Source organism: Erpetoichthys calabaricus, chromosome 4 (assembly GCF_900747795.2).
Source record: "Erpetoichthys calabaricus chromosome 4, fErpCal1.3, whole genome shotgun sequence".
Taxonomy (NCBI): Eukaryota; Metazoa; Chordata; class Cladistia; order Polypteriformes; family Polypteridae; genus Erpetoichthys; species Erpetoichthys calabaricus.
Window position 1 is genome coordinate 63,915,000 of NC_041397.2, and position 17,793 is coordinate 63,932,792.

A 17,793-nucleotide genomic window follows, 5' to 3' on the forward strand; every position below is an offset into this window, starting at 1 on the left:
CAATAACACACATCAAACCAAGTTTATTGTAAGAAAGGAAGGGATGGATTGTATATAATGTAGAGGAGCAGGCACAAAACAAAGCAAAGTTCATCAGGTACATTACAACAGTGAAAGAGGCTCAACAAAGGCCAATCCAATTATACAGAAGAAATATTTAGTGCTATGTAGAAATGTAGAAAAAACATAAAACATAAAAAAAATGTATAAATGAAAGTACAAATACAAAATAAAAGTATACTGTTCTCAAAGTTTAATACTCTAAGAAAGCTCTCTAGTGTCTCTTAAGTTTAACTTGTTTTCTTTTTTTTATCTGGGAATTTGTTTTATAGAAATTAAGGTTGCAGACTAACCCAGTTATAACACAGGCACATCAAAAATCCTATTTCAAGCTATTTTTAAATGACAATACATTTTACTCTTTATTGTGTCTTGTCTATACTTATTTTCAAACATATCATCTGCACCAGCAGTTTTTTTTTCTGTAAGCCATGCACTGAGATTGTCTATACAGATGTCACCCAAATTCTGTTACTCTTTGAATTCAAACATTATGATTTCATATTTCTTTATGGCTGGCATTGCAATACAGGATTCAATGTTGAAAAGCATGTTCAATAATAACTGCATTTGCTTTATGTTGTTGTCTCTGAGAATGTTAAAATACGATTAGGTATCACAGGAGGTGACTGATTATACATCAGTCCTTCACAACTTTTTTCACAGTTCCAGACATCACATTCTGCAGCCAATACTACAGTTTCGCCTCAGGCTGGCACCTAGGGAGCAAGGAGCTTACCAGAATAGGCACATAATCTCTGTCTTTTTTCTTTTTCCACTAAGTCAAAGTACGATAAACACAAAACACTGGACAGGTATCTTTGTTTGCTCTAAAGTTCTATAAATTTCCTCATTTTGTACAATGAAAAATATTGGGCATTGAGGCTCAGCTTCCATGTTTAGCATTCACTTGCTGTTATTATCTGTAAATGCAAGACCACACCCATCCAATTATAGATTTGATATGATAAAAACCAGGACTATTGTGTGCACTTCTAATCACCACAGTACAAGAAAGACACAGCAGCACTTGAAGCTGTACAGAGAAGAGCAACCAGGTGCATCATGGTACTTAAGGACACGTCCTACTCTGACAGACTCAGAGAAGTAAGCCTGTTTAGTCTCAAGCAGAGAAGACTGTGTGGGAATCTAATCCAGGCATTTAAAATCCTCAAAGGCATTGATAAAGTAGATCCAGTAACATTCTTTCAGATTAAGGGTGAATCAAGCACTCTAGGACATCAGTGAAAATTAAAGGGTAGTACATTTAAAACTGAAGCCAGGAATACCTTCTTTACGCAAAGAGTTGTGGGACTCTGGAACAAACTAATGAGATATGCAGAAACTTTAACAATTTTTAAGAAATATCTGGATGAGATATAGGGACAGTTTAGCTATTAGCTAAACAATCAGGCTTGTGGTACTGAATGGTCTCCTGTTTGTCAAATTTCTTATACCAAGATACATAAAGTTGTTGATTACTATGACTGGAGTAGGTGGGGATGTGGAACTACTGTACAAAACTGGTGGTAACAGACACACTCACTAGAACTTTCTGAAAATGATGTAATAAATTACTTACATGTAGTGTGATGCTGGCTAGATAATGCTTTGTAATCCATCGATCTTTAATCAAAATTAAATTTAAAGACATATTACACATTTTACAGGAGATTACAGACAGGACAGATTGATCAATTTTATAAATATTTTATCTGACAAAACATTGAATGGAATATTGCTGCAAATGCAAGTATATTATGAGTATTACGGAGAACAACAAGAAAGAATTTAAATGTAGCATCATAGCTCACCCAGTTATCTCTTCTGCCTCCAGCCAAGAAGCAGCCAACCCAGAACCACAATTCTAAATTCACCCCTGTGCCACCTCCAACTCTGCCCTTTCTGGTATACTAGGAGCTTCCCCCCACTCGCTTTGCTCACCAACCCCACCAGCCTGCGCTTTGCGCCAGCCACTTGTGTTGTGAAGAGGGGGGCTAAACGCACCCCAAAGACACGCGGTTGCTCCTCTGAAACCCCCTCTGCTTATACACACACACACACACACACACACACACACACATATTATATAACTCAGAGACTAGCCAAAATTTTTCTGAGGAATTCCATCCTTCAGTATTAACCAGTTTTGACAAGTCTGTATTTCAAAAATATCGAAAAAAATACAAAATAACTGAAGACTCAGTCATGAAAATGAACCTCTCTGCATTAAGTATTTCAACACATACTGTAACTTAACAGTTCCAGTCCAGATAGTAAGATGACACACTAACTCGGTGATGACCCTGTTACCATAGTAAAAATAAATGAGCTTTACAGACTATAGATAGATGGAACTCCTTTTCTGATGTAAAAATAAATTATGTTCATTAGCCTTTTAACACAAAAATTTTTGTCAACTTAAAAGAAAATGTGTCAGATGGTTAAATGAAAAAAAAAAACCTGCATTGGTTTTCTTTGCCAATTACTCCTAAAATACCATAAAATGTTCTTTAGATAGACTAGAACTTCAAAATAAAAATATGCATAACAGAATATAAACTCTAGAAAATAAATTACATTTTCATCTTTTGCATAGAAATGCTAATTTAATAAAAGTTTCATAAAAAAAACTTGAACATTGTCCTGTGGCTGCAATACAAGCTTAATTGTCACCATTTTGTGTAGCATTCTTAGCCTGATGACCCATCTTCTAGAAATGGTACAACATTGTAAACTCACATCCTCTCTCACATTTATACTTCAATGACTATAGTGAAGTATGCTGATGAAATTGTCTCATCTAATAAAAATAAAATTAAGGCAATCAGTGGTGTACTTATCTAATTAGTACTAACAGATAAATCTGTTAACAACGGAGTGTGTAAATGCCTATTTTATTTTAAAAGGTTTACAAATGATGAATCACTTGATAATCTTTTAATTTATTTAGCTTTTAAATATTACAATTTTAATTGTGTGTACTTGTATTGAAGGATACTAAATATGCAATAAAAATATGAAAAGGGAAACCAAATACTCCAAAGAAGGAAAGAGATAAAAAGCATCAAACTGCACTTTATTTCACCTACCTAGGTTGGTGTGTGTCAACTCTAAACTGAGTTTATTTTCTTCCCAACTGGGTAGATGCTTTCAAAGCACAGTACATAGAATAATTGCCCAGGCCAATTAAAAACAGAAGTTCAACTTTTGTTGTAGCCTATGGCCAAAGTGGCCATACAGCAGAATAAGTTTTGTCTGCCTACTGTGTTCACAGATTAGTGGCCCTGGTTTTCAAAGGAACAGAGAGAAAGATAACTAACAAACATACATCAGTCAAAGACCAAAATGAACCTTCGTTGAGGAGGTCATACAGTAATTAAAAATAAATCTGTTAAAACCAAATAAGCAGCAGATGTTGAAACATACTGGTATTGATCTTTATAATGGAAATAAAAAAAAAGTGCAAGCTTTGAATATTTTTAAAACTCTATTTTCAGCTTTCCTTTTCAGTTCAAACGTCATCATACTACAGTGCAGTATTACACAATGATGTTGTAAATTAAATATATCAAAACCACATTATTTTTGGTTGCACTACCTTGAGCAAAATCACCATGGCATGTTTCTTTAAATAGCTTTCTCAGATGACATTGCTGTGTGGTCGCTGCTGAGCTCATCTCATCATGCTACAAAAATACTACAGCAGATATGCAATCTACTGATGAAGCTCTACACAAAGACAGATTTGGACTCACAGAAGAAGATCAAAAGAATTCTGCATAAACAGTCTATTAAGACATGCAAGGCTAGCCCCTTTTAGTACTCTAAAAATATAAAATGACCATGAGAGAAGGCACCAGCACTTTCCCACACTCCCTTATGGTCAGCACTCTCTGTGTGGTCTGGTTTCTTTAACGGTTGCTGGCATTCATAAAGTGCCAGAGACAAATTTGTCCACGTAAACAAGAAGCATAAAACAGAGGCCTCATGAATGTCGTATAAAGTTTCAGTATGGATCATTATTGTAAGTGAATCTCGGGCTGGCTACTTGCTTATCTTCAGTCCGAGCCCATCAATTACATCTTTTTTTCTGTAAGATAACATTAATAATATCCACCATGGATAAAGTCTGAAAATGATTACAGAAAAATTCTTCTTGCTTTTACAAGTCTGCAACAGGGGCCCCTTAAACAGCAGGATTCCCACGTCCTAACACTAATCCAAACATAAACTACAGTTATGTGTCCATATCCCAAGGGGAATTTCATCACCATATGCTGCTAAACTTGGGATTTTACTGATCCTCTATTTAATTGGTTATGTGCCTATGATATTAAAATTTTCCTAAAAAAAGAAAAAACTGTTTAAAACGTGCACCACTCAGGATGTTCTGCGTGGTTGTGTGTTTTTATCATTTAAGTGTAACTCACGTTGTTGTTTCATTGCGCTATTTATTGAAACAAACTAATCACATCATAGCAAAAAAACAACACCATTTTCAAGCCTGTCTAATTCAATTAAGGGTCACTAAGCTGGAGCCAATTCCAGCAGTGTTGGGTGCAAGGTGCAGTCAACCCTGTGCAGGGTGCTGGTCCATCGCATGGCTCATAGACACATATATACACAAATGACCAATTCGGAATACAAAATCAAGCTAACACACTCATCTTTACTGATGTGGAGGAAAACCCACACAGGCAAAAGGAGGAGCGTACATGCAACAGCCTGCTTCAACTTTAAGCTGTCATTTTATAAAAGAATGGACTGTTAACACAATGGTGCCAATACGCACTTGGAATTCTGTAAGGTAGAAGAATGATTCAAAATGAATGAAAGTCAAAAATGAAAATGGCAAGGAAAACCATTTGAACCTTTTCAATTTTCGATATGTTTTAATTGTGAAATAAAATGTACAGTAATTCTTCTCTGCTTTGTCAGCATTGATCTATAGAACCTGGCTGATTAATGATTTTTGCTCACATTTAAAATTAAATTCTGATTATGCATGCTGCCAAACAAAACCCTACCTGTATAAGCAAACATCCATCGCTGTCTTTAATGCAATTTAGATATCAAAAGCACAAATAGTTATGACATGCGAACAAAACAAAAAAAATGATTGCAGGATTTGATTTGGGCATTTAAAACAATGCTTCCCTATAGGGCTAATTCTTAATTTGCATCTTATTAAGAGATCATCCTCTCTCTGGTTGAAAAGAAAACAGGAGGCTAGGACATTAATCTCAGATTTAATTCAAGTTATTTTTGAATTACTTTACACAATCATCAGTCTCCAGTATTTTCTCAAAATGAATGTCAAATTCTTTTTGCATATTCTCCCTTTGTTTGCATAAATCTCTCAAAGCACCCTTGTCAGCTCCCACATCCCAAAGGCATGCTTGTCAGGTTAATGGGTGAACCTAAAATGACCTGCTCTAAGCAGTTATGGCTATGTGCCTAATGCACGTTGCTGCCCTGTAAAGGAAAAAAGTGCAATATGAAAACTGAGTGATGGATGAAAAAGGCTGAAACCAACAGTGGTTTCAGTAAGAGTTTTAATGACCAGTCAGAAAAGAAGAGCAAACTGGAAGCAATAAACAGGACAGAAACCACAAGAGATAACTGCTTTTAACATCAAACCACTATTTTACGTTTTACTCAGCTTACTGATTTCCATGCTAGCAATCACTCTTAATGCCTTCAACAATACAGAAGCTTCACACGCTTCAGGGAGTTATACCAAATCCGTTAAATTGGTGACTTGAACTCTTGGAAATGAATGAAAAAAATCAGATTGTACACAGTTTTAATTGAGTCCAGTTCTGAAAGGGTTAAACCCATGCTTGCTATGACACTATACACACATTACACTGTTAGGAATTTACCTTTTGTATCTGCCTTGGTGGAAGAGAACACTATTTTAAATTGAAAGTATATGATATAATCCAAGACTACTGTGTTAGTGTGCTGTACTGTCACACAAAGCAAATATCTTCATTACGAAATAGAAAGCATTTCCAGCGGGCAGCACTAGTCAAACACATCTGCTGGAACTCACTCAAGGTTTTAATAAAGAATCAGCCAAAAAAATTTATAGTATCATGCAGATAACATTTTACAACTTCCACATAAAAGGTTACTACTTCAAGCTACATCGAGTTCAAACTGCAAACCTTAAAATATGTCTAGCACATTTACTTATTTAATATGGTTATCAGAATGAAGACATCACATATAATAATATTTACAGTTATAAAGTAAGTGAATTAAGAGAACAGCGTATCCCATCAAGTCTGTAGAAGGTTTAATTTGCTAATTTAAAATTAGCACCAAGTGTGAATCAATGCAGATTATAATTGAAAAGTGAAGGAATGTTAATCATTTCAAATGAAGAATTACATTAAATGGACTTTTAAATCTGGAAACTAAAGTAGCAAGACATTGAGGGTTGAAGGTTTACACTTTTAAAAAGGGAACAGTGGCTTTTGTTATTCAAAACAAGAGTCAAGTGCCAGCTATTGGATATCTCCGTATTCACTCTGACAAGTTTTAACAGCCCTGCAGGCAATGTAGGTAAAGTAGGTAAAGGCATGCAACCTTATGGTCAGCAAAACTACATGAAAATTAATCCATGGTAAATAACAAGTATTAGTCACAACATTACCGCAGGCAGAAAATCTTTATCAAAATGATAAAATTTACACTGGGAATTCTTCTGTATCTAGAAAACAGAGGATCAGCAGAGACTCTCAGAAATCACAAAACAAATAAATACTTATATAGATATGTTCTTCACTGGATCAGAAAATCTCTAGGATCATTAGAAATCAACGATATAGGGTTCATTACATAAAAAAATAAATATTAAAAAACAATTCAGTTTTATGTACTGTATAAGTATCTCAACTCTATATCTATCTACTTTATGATTTAATCATAACTTCACAGTTTGCAAAGTTCAGTACAAACAGCTCATTAAATCAAATTCATATCTTCAGATGTTACACAAAAAAGTTCAGTAAAGACATCTATTCTGTGATAAAGTTCAGTGTCACAATAAGAAATAAAGACCAAACTGAAGGCCGACATGTTTTAAAATCCTGGAACTGGAGGTGTGGGTAAAAGCTTTGAAGTATCTGATCTTGAAGCAAATTCAATTATTTATCAAATCAATGAGAATTTTCAAAGTAAGAACACTGCAGTCGAGTTGTATACGGTGTTTGTTTACCTCTTTATGTGTTCTGTGGAAGTTCCAATAACTCAGTTTCAAATATAAAGTTTTGTTATGCTACAAAAGGCTAAAAATGATGTATACTTCTATTATTTTAACTGTTTGACTGTAAAGTGATCCCTCCTCGATCGTGGGGGTTGCATTCCAGAACCCCCCACAAAAGGTGAAAATATATGGTTATTTTTATATATTCTAAGCCCTTATAAACTCTCCCACACTCTTAAAAACATTTCCCGCACAGTTATACAGCATAAACCCATTATATTCTCTTAAACATTAGGTAAGATTCGTTGAAATTATGTATGTAAACACACTGTTTATATACTACACACAAACATACGTATCGTATATCATTGAGGAGTTTTATTTAATATGTAATGATGCCGTAATGGTGTCCTACAGCGGCGTAGCTGTTCCCTTCCTTCAACATATCCAAAAATTTTACCTTTTCGGCAATCGTTAGCATCTTCTGTTGGCGCTTGGGCATGGCCCCTGAAGCAGTAGCAAGAGCAGATCGTTTTGGAGACAAAACGGAGGGCTTGACTCCGCACAAAGATAAACACAAAAGTTAACTCTTTACACAGCGAAACACGTTGATGCTGAATGAGTGAGACATGACCTCCTGGTTAACGCAGCAGAATCGAATGCTGCTCTCCGTCACTGAGCCAATCAGCACCCAGGAACTTAACCGCGTGCTCTGATTGGGTAGCTTCTCAGCCATCCGCCAATAGTGTCCCAGACCAACTGTGAAAGCATGTACCAGAAATAAAAAGACCCACTGTCCACAGAAATCCGCAAACCAGCGAAAAATCTGCATTATATATTTAGATATGCTTACATATAAAATCCGCGAAAGTCGAAGCGCGATATAGCAAGGGATTACTGTAGTATTTTTCACTGATCTCTATTAAATGCTAAAAAATCTTTTCTATACTCTGTCCACCCTTTGTTTTATGATTGCACTTGATGCTAAGTTATCCCTTTTGTTAATAATACAGAACACAGAAGTGGACATAATGGACTCGGCGTCAGATGTTCATCATATACCCTTGTTATAGTGCAGTGGATTTTCTGCATAGAGGCTAGGCAGCCTGCTGGCCTATGGGAGATGGAACTTTGCTTTTCTATTTTAAAATACCAGTTATCTATTCATATTTGGAAACATTAAAAATCAGACTTGCAAAATCTACATATATGTATTTTTCAATGTACAGTACACAAAGTGTGGCATTTTTGTGTTCAACGCTATATTTTTTTTTGCATGTAATTTTTAATGTGTTTCAGCCATACTATATTTGTAATAATAAATAGCAAACTTGGCAAGTATTTATACATTTGCTTTTCAAATACTAAAAGGAATTATTTTCGGGATACGCAGTGGTAAGCTGATTAGCACTTCTGTCTCCCTCAGGAAGAATTGGTTCAAATCCAGAGCCACTTACTAGGTATTTGGAGAACGCATGTTCTCTACACGTCTGTGTGAGATTCACAGACCTCCGGTAATCCAGTTCTCCTGCCATATAACAAAGATGTGAAGGTTAGGCTGTTTGGCAACTCTAAACTAGCTTGGTAAGAGTGAGTCTGGGTGTGCCCTAAACTGGACCTTTGTGCTCAGTGCTGTCTGAATAGATGCTGGACCCCATAGCCATGGACAGAATTAAGCAGGTTTGCAGAAAAGGGTAGATGGATGAATTAACTATTTTGCAAAGTGTAGTGGTTAACTGGTGTAAATAGTGTTACAAAAAAAAATCAAATTCTGAATGTTTTACCAGCATCTGCTATACTTAATCATTCACTGTCTAAATGCACAGGATTTGCCACAAAAATACAATTAATTTAAAAAAAATGCCAAGGAGTTTTACAATTACTATTAACATTTTTTTATACAACTGGAAGACAAGCCAGGCACATTAAGCGACTTCCTCAGGTTGTACAGTGAACTAACAGCCTTGTAGTCAACAACTCAGCACTTTAGTGGCTAAAACCAGTCTGCCTGCTAGGGTTGTGTGTGTGTGTGTGTGTGTGTGTATCAGTTTGTTCAAGTTTCTTCAACTTGTCTATAATGGCAATTTTTTGGCTAGCATTATCACCTTGAAAGAAGCTTTTTTCCACTTCACTGCGATCTAGTAACGTACTATACGTTACTGACATTGCAGCAACACAAATAAAGCAGAAATAAACTGGGTGACTGCACCTTTGTCGCCCCAAGATCTAAAAATAATAATCGAGGGGAAGTAACAGGCAGCAACCAGTGTAGTGTGAGGCAGGAAATTATTTTTTGTCAAGTGTTATTTTTTGTATCTGATCGTGTTTTCACCTTTATGTTTAAAATCTGAAATCAATTCACTTAAAAAAATGTTTTTCACCATTAAGAGAACGGACACAGATATTAAGAGCACAGACACACCTGCCCATACTGCATTAAAGTATTATTTTACCTTTGGTGTGCTTTGAAATTAAGATTCATAACTGTTAGATTTTTTTTTACAGTTGGAGTACAGAGAGATTAATCAACTCACTTGCGGTCCCACTGAGAGTCACAGGCAAGAACTAAAGACCAATGTCTTCACCACTATGCCACACTGCCTTCATGTACTGTGTATGCCACTTTATGCAGCCCTGAAACAGTATGAAAAAATCGACACCCACATCAGCTCACCAGGCCAGTGACAACACAGGCCTGGGAGAGGACCAAAAGTTGACCAGTACATAAACAATGCCTTTAATGGATCACTTTCACACACATGGACAATCCCATCCATCCACCCACTTAAATCCCACAAGCCCAGAACATTTCCCTAAATATAAGGGCTGTTTTTTTTTTTTTTCTTTTAACACATTAATGCTAACAGCTTGAACAAGCATGCTCCTTCCTGGAAGACCAAAGGATATGAGAAGTTGGCTTCTATTGTTTCTTAATGAAAATACCATTCCCAGCTTTTAGTTTTCCTGCTTTCCCAATACTACATTCCAAAGCACTACAAAGTTTTGGATTGCAAAGATGGAAGATGTGGTTGTTTGAGCACATATATAACAAGGATAGAATCAACCCATTTAATTTGAGATTGACCTCTGACATCTGTTCCAAACTTAAAAGCCAACCACATTGAAACCTACAAGAGTGCTTACTTCTAGGTAAGAAGAAAACAACATTCAGCGTCTCTAGAACTATTTTTGAGCTCACCTTTTAATTTCAAAAGTGCTTGTGAGTATTTGCTTTTGCAAAACTAACAATTGTATTTATGTGAACTGTACAAATGGACATGCATGCAGTATATGAATTTACATTTTAGACATCGTTTCATGACAGACTAAACACAAGTCTATTGACAGAATGTTCAAATGCCAACATTTTTGTCACACTCAAAGGGAAGTCAGAAAAGTGCTCTGCTTGTTATTGTAATTCTCCTTTCTTGATGCATCTATTAAATACATATAAAAACTTACAATATCTCCTCAAAGACACAGCATTTGTTTTTAAGGTGCTGTATTTATCCCCTGGATTAAAAAAAGTCATTTAATATTATTAAATTACTCATCGACTGAATTAGTCTGCCTTAATAAGAACTTCAGCTTAAACAGAATGAGAATTTACCCTCAATCAAGGTAGGCTCAGAAATTCTTTCAACCATTTACTGAACTTTCTAAAATCAATTTTTGGGTCTAAGGGAAGCAGAGTCTATCAAGGCAGCAAGAGGCATAACCATTCCAAAGTAGACGTGTCCTGTTCTTGTAATTAGGTTGGAAAATTAGAGCACCCCAAGAAAAATACATAAGGCCATAAGGAAAAAATGTAAACTTTACACGTAACAGTTCCCTGAAACTGTGAGGTAGCAATGATAACACACTGCAACTCTAGACAATGCTCCACCATATCGGCCGTGACTTTCAAAAATCTTTGGTTTCATAGCGTTAGATAAAAGAAATGCGATGTGAAAAAAACATATGCAGTGTTTGAAGAAAGAAACAACATTAAATGGACATAGAGAAATGCAAGAACAATATAATTAACTCCAGACCTTGAACACATTAGAGAAAGACACATTTTAAGCTAAAACAGCTCTCAGCCGCTATATAGTACACATGATTGGGTATTTTTAGATGCTTTGCCTGGAAAAGAAAAAGAGAAAAATCTAAATTTTTTTATGGCATCGTCCTTTGGATGAGACATAAAACTGAGGTCCTGACTTTCTGTGGTCATAAAAGAGGCATACTTTGTAAAGAATAGGGAGTATCCGGACGTCCAGGCTAAATTGTCCACCATGGTCTGGTCATCCCGGCCTACTAATCATCACCTGCCCCTTACTGGCTAACAATCTCTCCTACCCCTTTACCACTTAAAAGCTAATGTGTGGGGAGTGTACTGGTGCAAAATGGCTGTTGTTGCATCATCCAGGTGAATGGCACACACTGGTGGTGGGTAAAGTGGCTCTCAACTCTTTTTGAAAAGCACTTTAAAAGTAGTAAAAAAAAGCACCATATAAATGTAAAGAATTCTACTTCTTATTATTATTAGTAAACTTGCGTCCAAGATGGTACCATTTCAAGATGCAACATCCTGGATTTTTCCCCTCCTTGCATGAAATGTTTCCTGCCTCATGTCATTTTACAAATATTAAAAGTTGTACATCATGCTGGGCTTTGTTTGCAGGACATAACACATCAGTGGTTGTACAAATGCAGGGTCATCTTTAAGGACTGGATACTCTAATGCTGACTGGCTATTTGGAAACTATGACTTAAAGTCCCAAAGACAAGCATTAATATATTTGCAATTCCAATTTGATTTACTTCCAATGCCTCTGGGATTTACTCTGACAACCACAACTTAAACTAAGCAGGTTTAAGAACATTATGTTAATGTAAATGGAAAAATCAAAAGTAAGGTTTTTCAAGAGAAAAGGATATTTGGTTGGAATGAATAAACCAGGGATATAGGACCTCAAGCCTTCAAGTTTTTAACCCACTAACTTTCTCTAAATGTAAAAGGCATCATTTTAACATTGATTGATGAAGTGTCATGTAACTATAATACATCCTCTAAGGTTAAGAACTGCTGGCACTGGTAGACATAAAAACGAAAAATAACCCTGTGCTGTACATGACATCAACTGGTATTTCTGTGCTCTTTAAAAGGCCGATTGTTAACACATCACATAACACACCCCGAAGGGTTGGGGTCCTTATACAGTATTATGACCCAAGAAAACCAGGAGTAGGCTCCATTACCAACCAAGAAAAAAAAAAAAAACACTTTTCAAAATTATTAAATAACTTTTGTGCCCTAAAAAATGAGTCGATGCATCGGTTTAGCTTGATTTAAATAAATATATTTCAAATGCACCACTTTGGATGGCAACACTAATTACCCACCTTGCCAAAACAGCTCTTTCTTTAACAGCCTAATAATTAATATGTTCTCCAAGACACTTGTTAATGTCATATAAACTACCTCAAACAGCAAAGCAATTCACACATGCAGTAAAACCACTGAGAGAAAACTGAAAAGTGTCCTCTGAAAACTTGTTTGCCATTTGAAAAATATGGTTATTCCATTTCTGGTTTTGTATACGTAACAACTTCTAGTAAACTTTATATGGCATTACCCACAAGATAAAATAGTGGTGCCAAATTTAGCATTAACAATTGTTGTCTTTTTCAGAATTTGCAAGTACGGGGAAAGTCAGTGCCCCAGGAATACGCATTAGGTCGATTAGTAATGTCTACACCAATCACGCCCCCCAATCATCACTACCACCACCAGTGCCCACTCAACCCAAGCACTTGCTCGCGTCCACCTGGGTGGTGACTAGCAAAATGCCTTAACTGGCTAGGTGATAATACACTAATACGATAAAATTTATCAAAAGTTGGCACTGTAGAATACAAAGCATGATTGTGTTCGTCGGCTATAATTTCTTTGTCTGTCTATAAAGAAACCCGGATAGCTGTCGCAAATCTGGATCTACCTATTAAAAATACAACACTCAAATGGATTTGCCAAGAATTTTCACAAAGCAGGGCCAAACGGGGATGGGGGGCGTCAAAGCACAAGGAGACGGGCAATAAAGCTGGCGACCGCACTCGGAGTACTAGAGCAACTGCAGATGTGCTCTTGCCACAAGCCAATGTAAAATGAATGGTGTGCATCTGTACCTTTTGACTCTGATGATCTGGTCCCTCATGGGCTTGATGTCCTGGAAGCTCTGTTGATTCACCAGACTGTAAACCAGGATGAACCCTTGTCCGTTCTTGATGTAGAGATCGCGCATGGAGGCGAACTGCTCGGTACCCGCAGTGTCCAGAATCTCCAGCACGGAGGGCGACGAGTCCACCTCGATCTCCTTGCGGTAGAAGTCCTCGATCGTGGGGTCGTATTTCTCAATGAAGGTGCCAGTGACGAACTGCACAGTCAAGGCGGATTTTCCAACCCCGCCGCTGCCCAGCACTACCACTTTATATTCACGCATCGTTCCGAAAAATAGCAAAAATAGTGTTAAGCACACATCAAGAAAGGTAAAAAAAAAAATAAAAAGGAAAAAGGAAACTCGGGGGGTGGGGAGTGAGGGAGATTCTTCAGCCTGCACTCTTAAAAATTAAAAATATGTGTTTGCAACGTAGAATCAATTAAGAAGGCAACGGTGGCATGTTTGTTTTTACTAATAAGCACCCTCGGCCCATTTCCACGAAACGGTGCAGCTAATTATAATCGGCAAAAAATAGCATTGTCCCACAGCAGCCCACCATAGTGGCATACATCACCAACCCTGTAACCAGATAACTGTAGGTTTGTCGAATCCGCTTAGGTTCTCTGGGAACAGCAAAGGGAATTTGAAAATGAAAACTTGCACTTCTTCATTAGGTCACACAAACCAATGTGTTATAAAAACGGGAAAAAATAAACTTATTAAAATCGAGCATGGTCCTGGAGAGGCGCAAAAAAGATAAACAATAAAAGGGGCTGCTCAGACGATATCTAAAAAAAACACTAAATAAAACTCCATTAAAATTAATAAAATAAAAAAAAAAACAAGTTCAGTATCGGGACTCCTTCTTCATCCTCTTCATCTCTCCCTGCCACATTCTCACACCACTACACTCCCGGCAGCCATACTCTCGGGTGGAGACCCACACCACCGCGCAAGCAGCCGGACCTCCCCGGCTTCCGTACTAAGGTGAACAAGAGGACTGAGGTACCGTTGATTGACGTCTAAAGGAACCCAATCACAGACCAGTTTTTGGATAAACCTCGCCTACTATCGTGCAGTTCCACGCGTCACAGCCAATAGTGAAGGGAACTAGTTAGATTTCCGTTGCCTTCTAATGGCCCACTCTCATTCGTCGAAGTCAAGACTGATACTGATAACGTCACTAACCAATCGTAAGGGCCATTCGGGGACGTGTATCCAGGAGGAGAAAAAAATACGCCGGATGCTGTTGCTATGGTAAATTAGGATTTGTAGGTCTACCTTAAATACCAAAGCATGAAGGATTCAGGCCGTTCAGCCCAAGAGTGGGACACTTCTGTGCTTTCTAAGGATCATTCATAAAAGATAACATGATTACGATGTACAAAACGCGTTAGTAATAAAGCGTTTAACATATGCTTCGCTCTCTTTCATGGATACAAAATGCAGGAGTACTAACGAACAATCGCATACCTTCAAATTTTAGTCAACCGACTTGACAGCAGAGTTCAAAGGAAAGGTTTTCAGTTCGCATGTAAACTAGCCAATTGTCAATGTTGGTGTGGCCGAGAGAGTGAAAGTGGGCCGCCTCCAGGAGTGGTTCCTGCCTTGCTTCTAATGCGGATAGGCGAGGCCCTGGTCCCCGGCGGGCCCGAAAGTGTTATGTATTTGGTAGTGATTGATGTTCTAAGGAAAACATCCACCAATCAACCACAGTTCATACCCACCTGTCCAGTAAGGGGTTGCTGGCAGCCACTGCCTAAGGTGGAAGCCCTGGATTCAAACCAGAAACCAGTCCTGGATGTGGTGCCACCTCATTGTAGAGTATGCTCACACTCACACTGAGACAGCAAGATAATAAAGCATATTACTTGTTCATAAGAATTACTTTTGCACACTTTGAGAAATCACTTCAGTTTTTTGTCAGGTGCCTTCTGACTCACCGGTACAATAAAACCCCCATATAGGATATGCAGTTCATCTCGTCCTGGTGTATAGCTAATGCAAGACATCAAACATTTTGGGGTCCCCCCCTTGTTTTTAGCCCTGTTGTCTAGAAACCCCCCAACCCCACCCCCACCCCCCTCCCCCGTTTTTGGCCAATTTTTAGACCATACTTTGTGCAGGAAATTACACCCATAAAATAAAGTGTAAACCAGTAGATGTCGTCAGTAAAAATGATCAGAAGAACTTGAAGTTGCACATGCCTCATCAACCGACCCCAGAGGTTCACCCTCTAGCGGGATACTAGGAGTCAAAGTTCCTCCTTTTCATAACACTTTGAAAAAATGGGGATTGATAACATAGACATATATTTTTGGAGTGGAGTGTAGTTTTACGCTATTTCAAAGGTTGCCAATTACAAATAGAATCCTAGTTTAGATATTTGATTTTTTTACTGGTGGTCCTAGCCCTTTAAAAGCTACTCCCAGCAGGTTACAAATGACAGATTTCAAACATTAGCATGTGAGGTATCATTTTACACTACTGTATGTCAAGGCCAGTAATTATGAATATGTCATTTTTGAAAACTGATCCTTTACGAGGGATCTAGCCCTATATCTCCCATTATCAGAGGGTGAAAAACGAAAACATTTTTATTGCAGTCAAACATATTTAGATCTTAAACATTTAAATTGAAGCACACATTTTAATATTTCAAATATTTGACACAGCTATTCTTGTTTATCATGTACTTCTACCTCATGTAGTAAATCATTACTTAAGTACACCCTGAATTAGGGCAGCTTACGCTAATTCAGACTTTTTCTACATTCGGCGTGTTACTTCAGTTATTTATTTTGCGATATAAAACGAATGCAATGTATGGGATCTCAAACCAGTACACCTGCACAAGCACACACACTCACAAGGAACCAATTTAGAGCCACTCACAAATTTAACAGCATATCTATAAACTGTGGGGAGGAAGTTTATATTAAACCTTTATATATTTCTGTTGTAATATCCTTAAATGCTTTTGGCTATTGTAAAAAAAACTTAGTTGTATTTGTTATTCTCTTGAAAAACACTCTTGTCATACAGTATTTATTTTAAGCCAATTTGAGAGCAGAAACAAAGGAAAGGTTTTCAGCCATCTTGAATCATTCAAAGTGTCAGTTTATATGTAAATCAGCAATCTAAATTATATGCGTTATGTATGTTATGTATTGTTACAGATAATCTGCAAAAATAATTCACTTGTTTGATTATGACAAATGTTTTGCTGAAAAGAACAAAATAGACCAAGAGCACAGAATTGTTGGAAACAGGGCTGTCAATCAATTATCCACTTGTCTTGTCTATTTTATGGAGTTCCCCATTTCACAATGACATATTATATAACACAACCATGCATCCTATCAATTCTGTTTGTTTTCTCAATTGTGAATTTGTCTTTAAATCTCAAGCAGACATTTTCTACATGTCATAAAGGTTTCTGCTTTTACTCATTCGCTTGGCAGTCCTTTGTAACTTCACCATTAATTTCACGACCTTGTATTAAGACTAAGGAAAAACATTAATTCCGACAGCCTCTGGAACACAAAGTATTAAGCATTTCAGTGACAACAAGGGCTCTGAACTTTTTATATTCAATCTCATTATACTTTCATGAAGCAGGCACAAGTAGAAAGAAGTAGGCTGTCAGAAATATGCTGTATTTAATTGTTGTAACTGATTTAATTTGTAAATTGGGTATCATTGACCCAAGTCAAGGGTGTATTTTAAGCACACTTGATACGAAGCAATTATACTTCAGCAACCTTCATCTTGTGTACTCTTTACAAGACTCCTTTTGTTACAATTCAATGTAGATTTGATAGAGGAAAATGTATCTGTTTCCAAACTGAAAAATACTGTATTTATGTGCTAGTTGTGTGTTATATTTTTTATATTGCCACCCCACCCAGAGGAATGAGTGTGTTTGATTTCCCATACTGGACATAGCATATTATATATGATAGCGGCGACTCCCTGTTGAGTGTCACTTTGAGCAGGGCTGAGGTTTCTGATGCATTAAACTACTCGTAAGTTCTTCCATACGAGTTGAAGAACTTTATTAAAAAACAATTAAAGTACATAATAAACTTATAAACTGATTATAAATAACAATGCTAGTAATCCCAGAGTCTTATTTTCGACAATTGATCATCTGTTAAATCCAGGTAACTCAAAGGAATGCCTCCTAAGTACTTCCAGTAAAACCTGTGAGGCTATCGCTGTATTTTTCAATCAAAAAATTAATGATATTAGAAATAACATAGTATATCTCCCCAACACTAAGGATCCTCCTAAACCCCAGTACCCCAT

At 37.0% G+C, this 17,793-nt stretch overlaps 1 protein-coding gene across 1 annotated transcript in view; it reads right to left on the bottom strand.

The window, feature by feature from the left end:
- The window catches only part of LOC114650095 (ras-related protein Rap-2a), a 65,234-nt gene extending 50,765 nt beyond the window's left edge, over window positions 1-14,469 (bottom strand). Inside the window, exon 1 of the mRNA XM_028799542.2 lies at window positions 13,451-14,469. Within this exon, the coding sequence (XP_028655375.1) occupies window positions 13,451-13,764 (314 nt within the window). The 5' untranslated portion in view covers window positions 13,765-14,469. The remainder of the gene's footprint in view (window positions 1-13,450) is intronic.
- Between the last annotated feature and the right edge of the window lie 3,324 nt (window positions 14,470-17,793).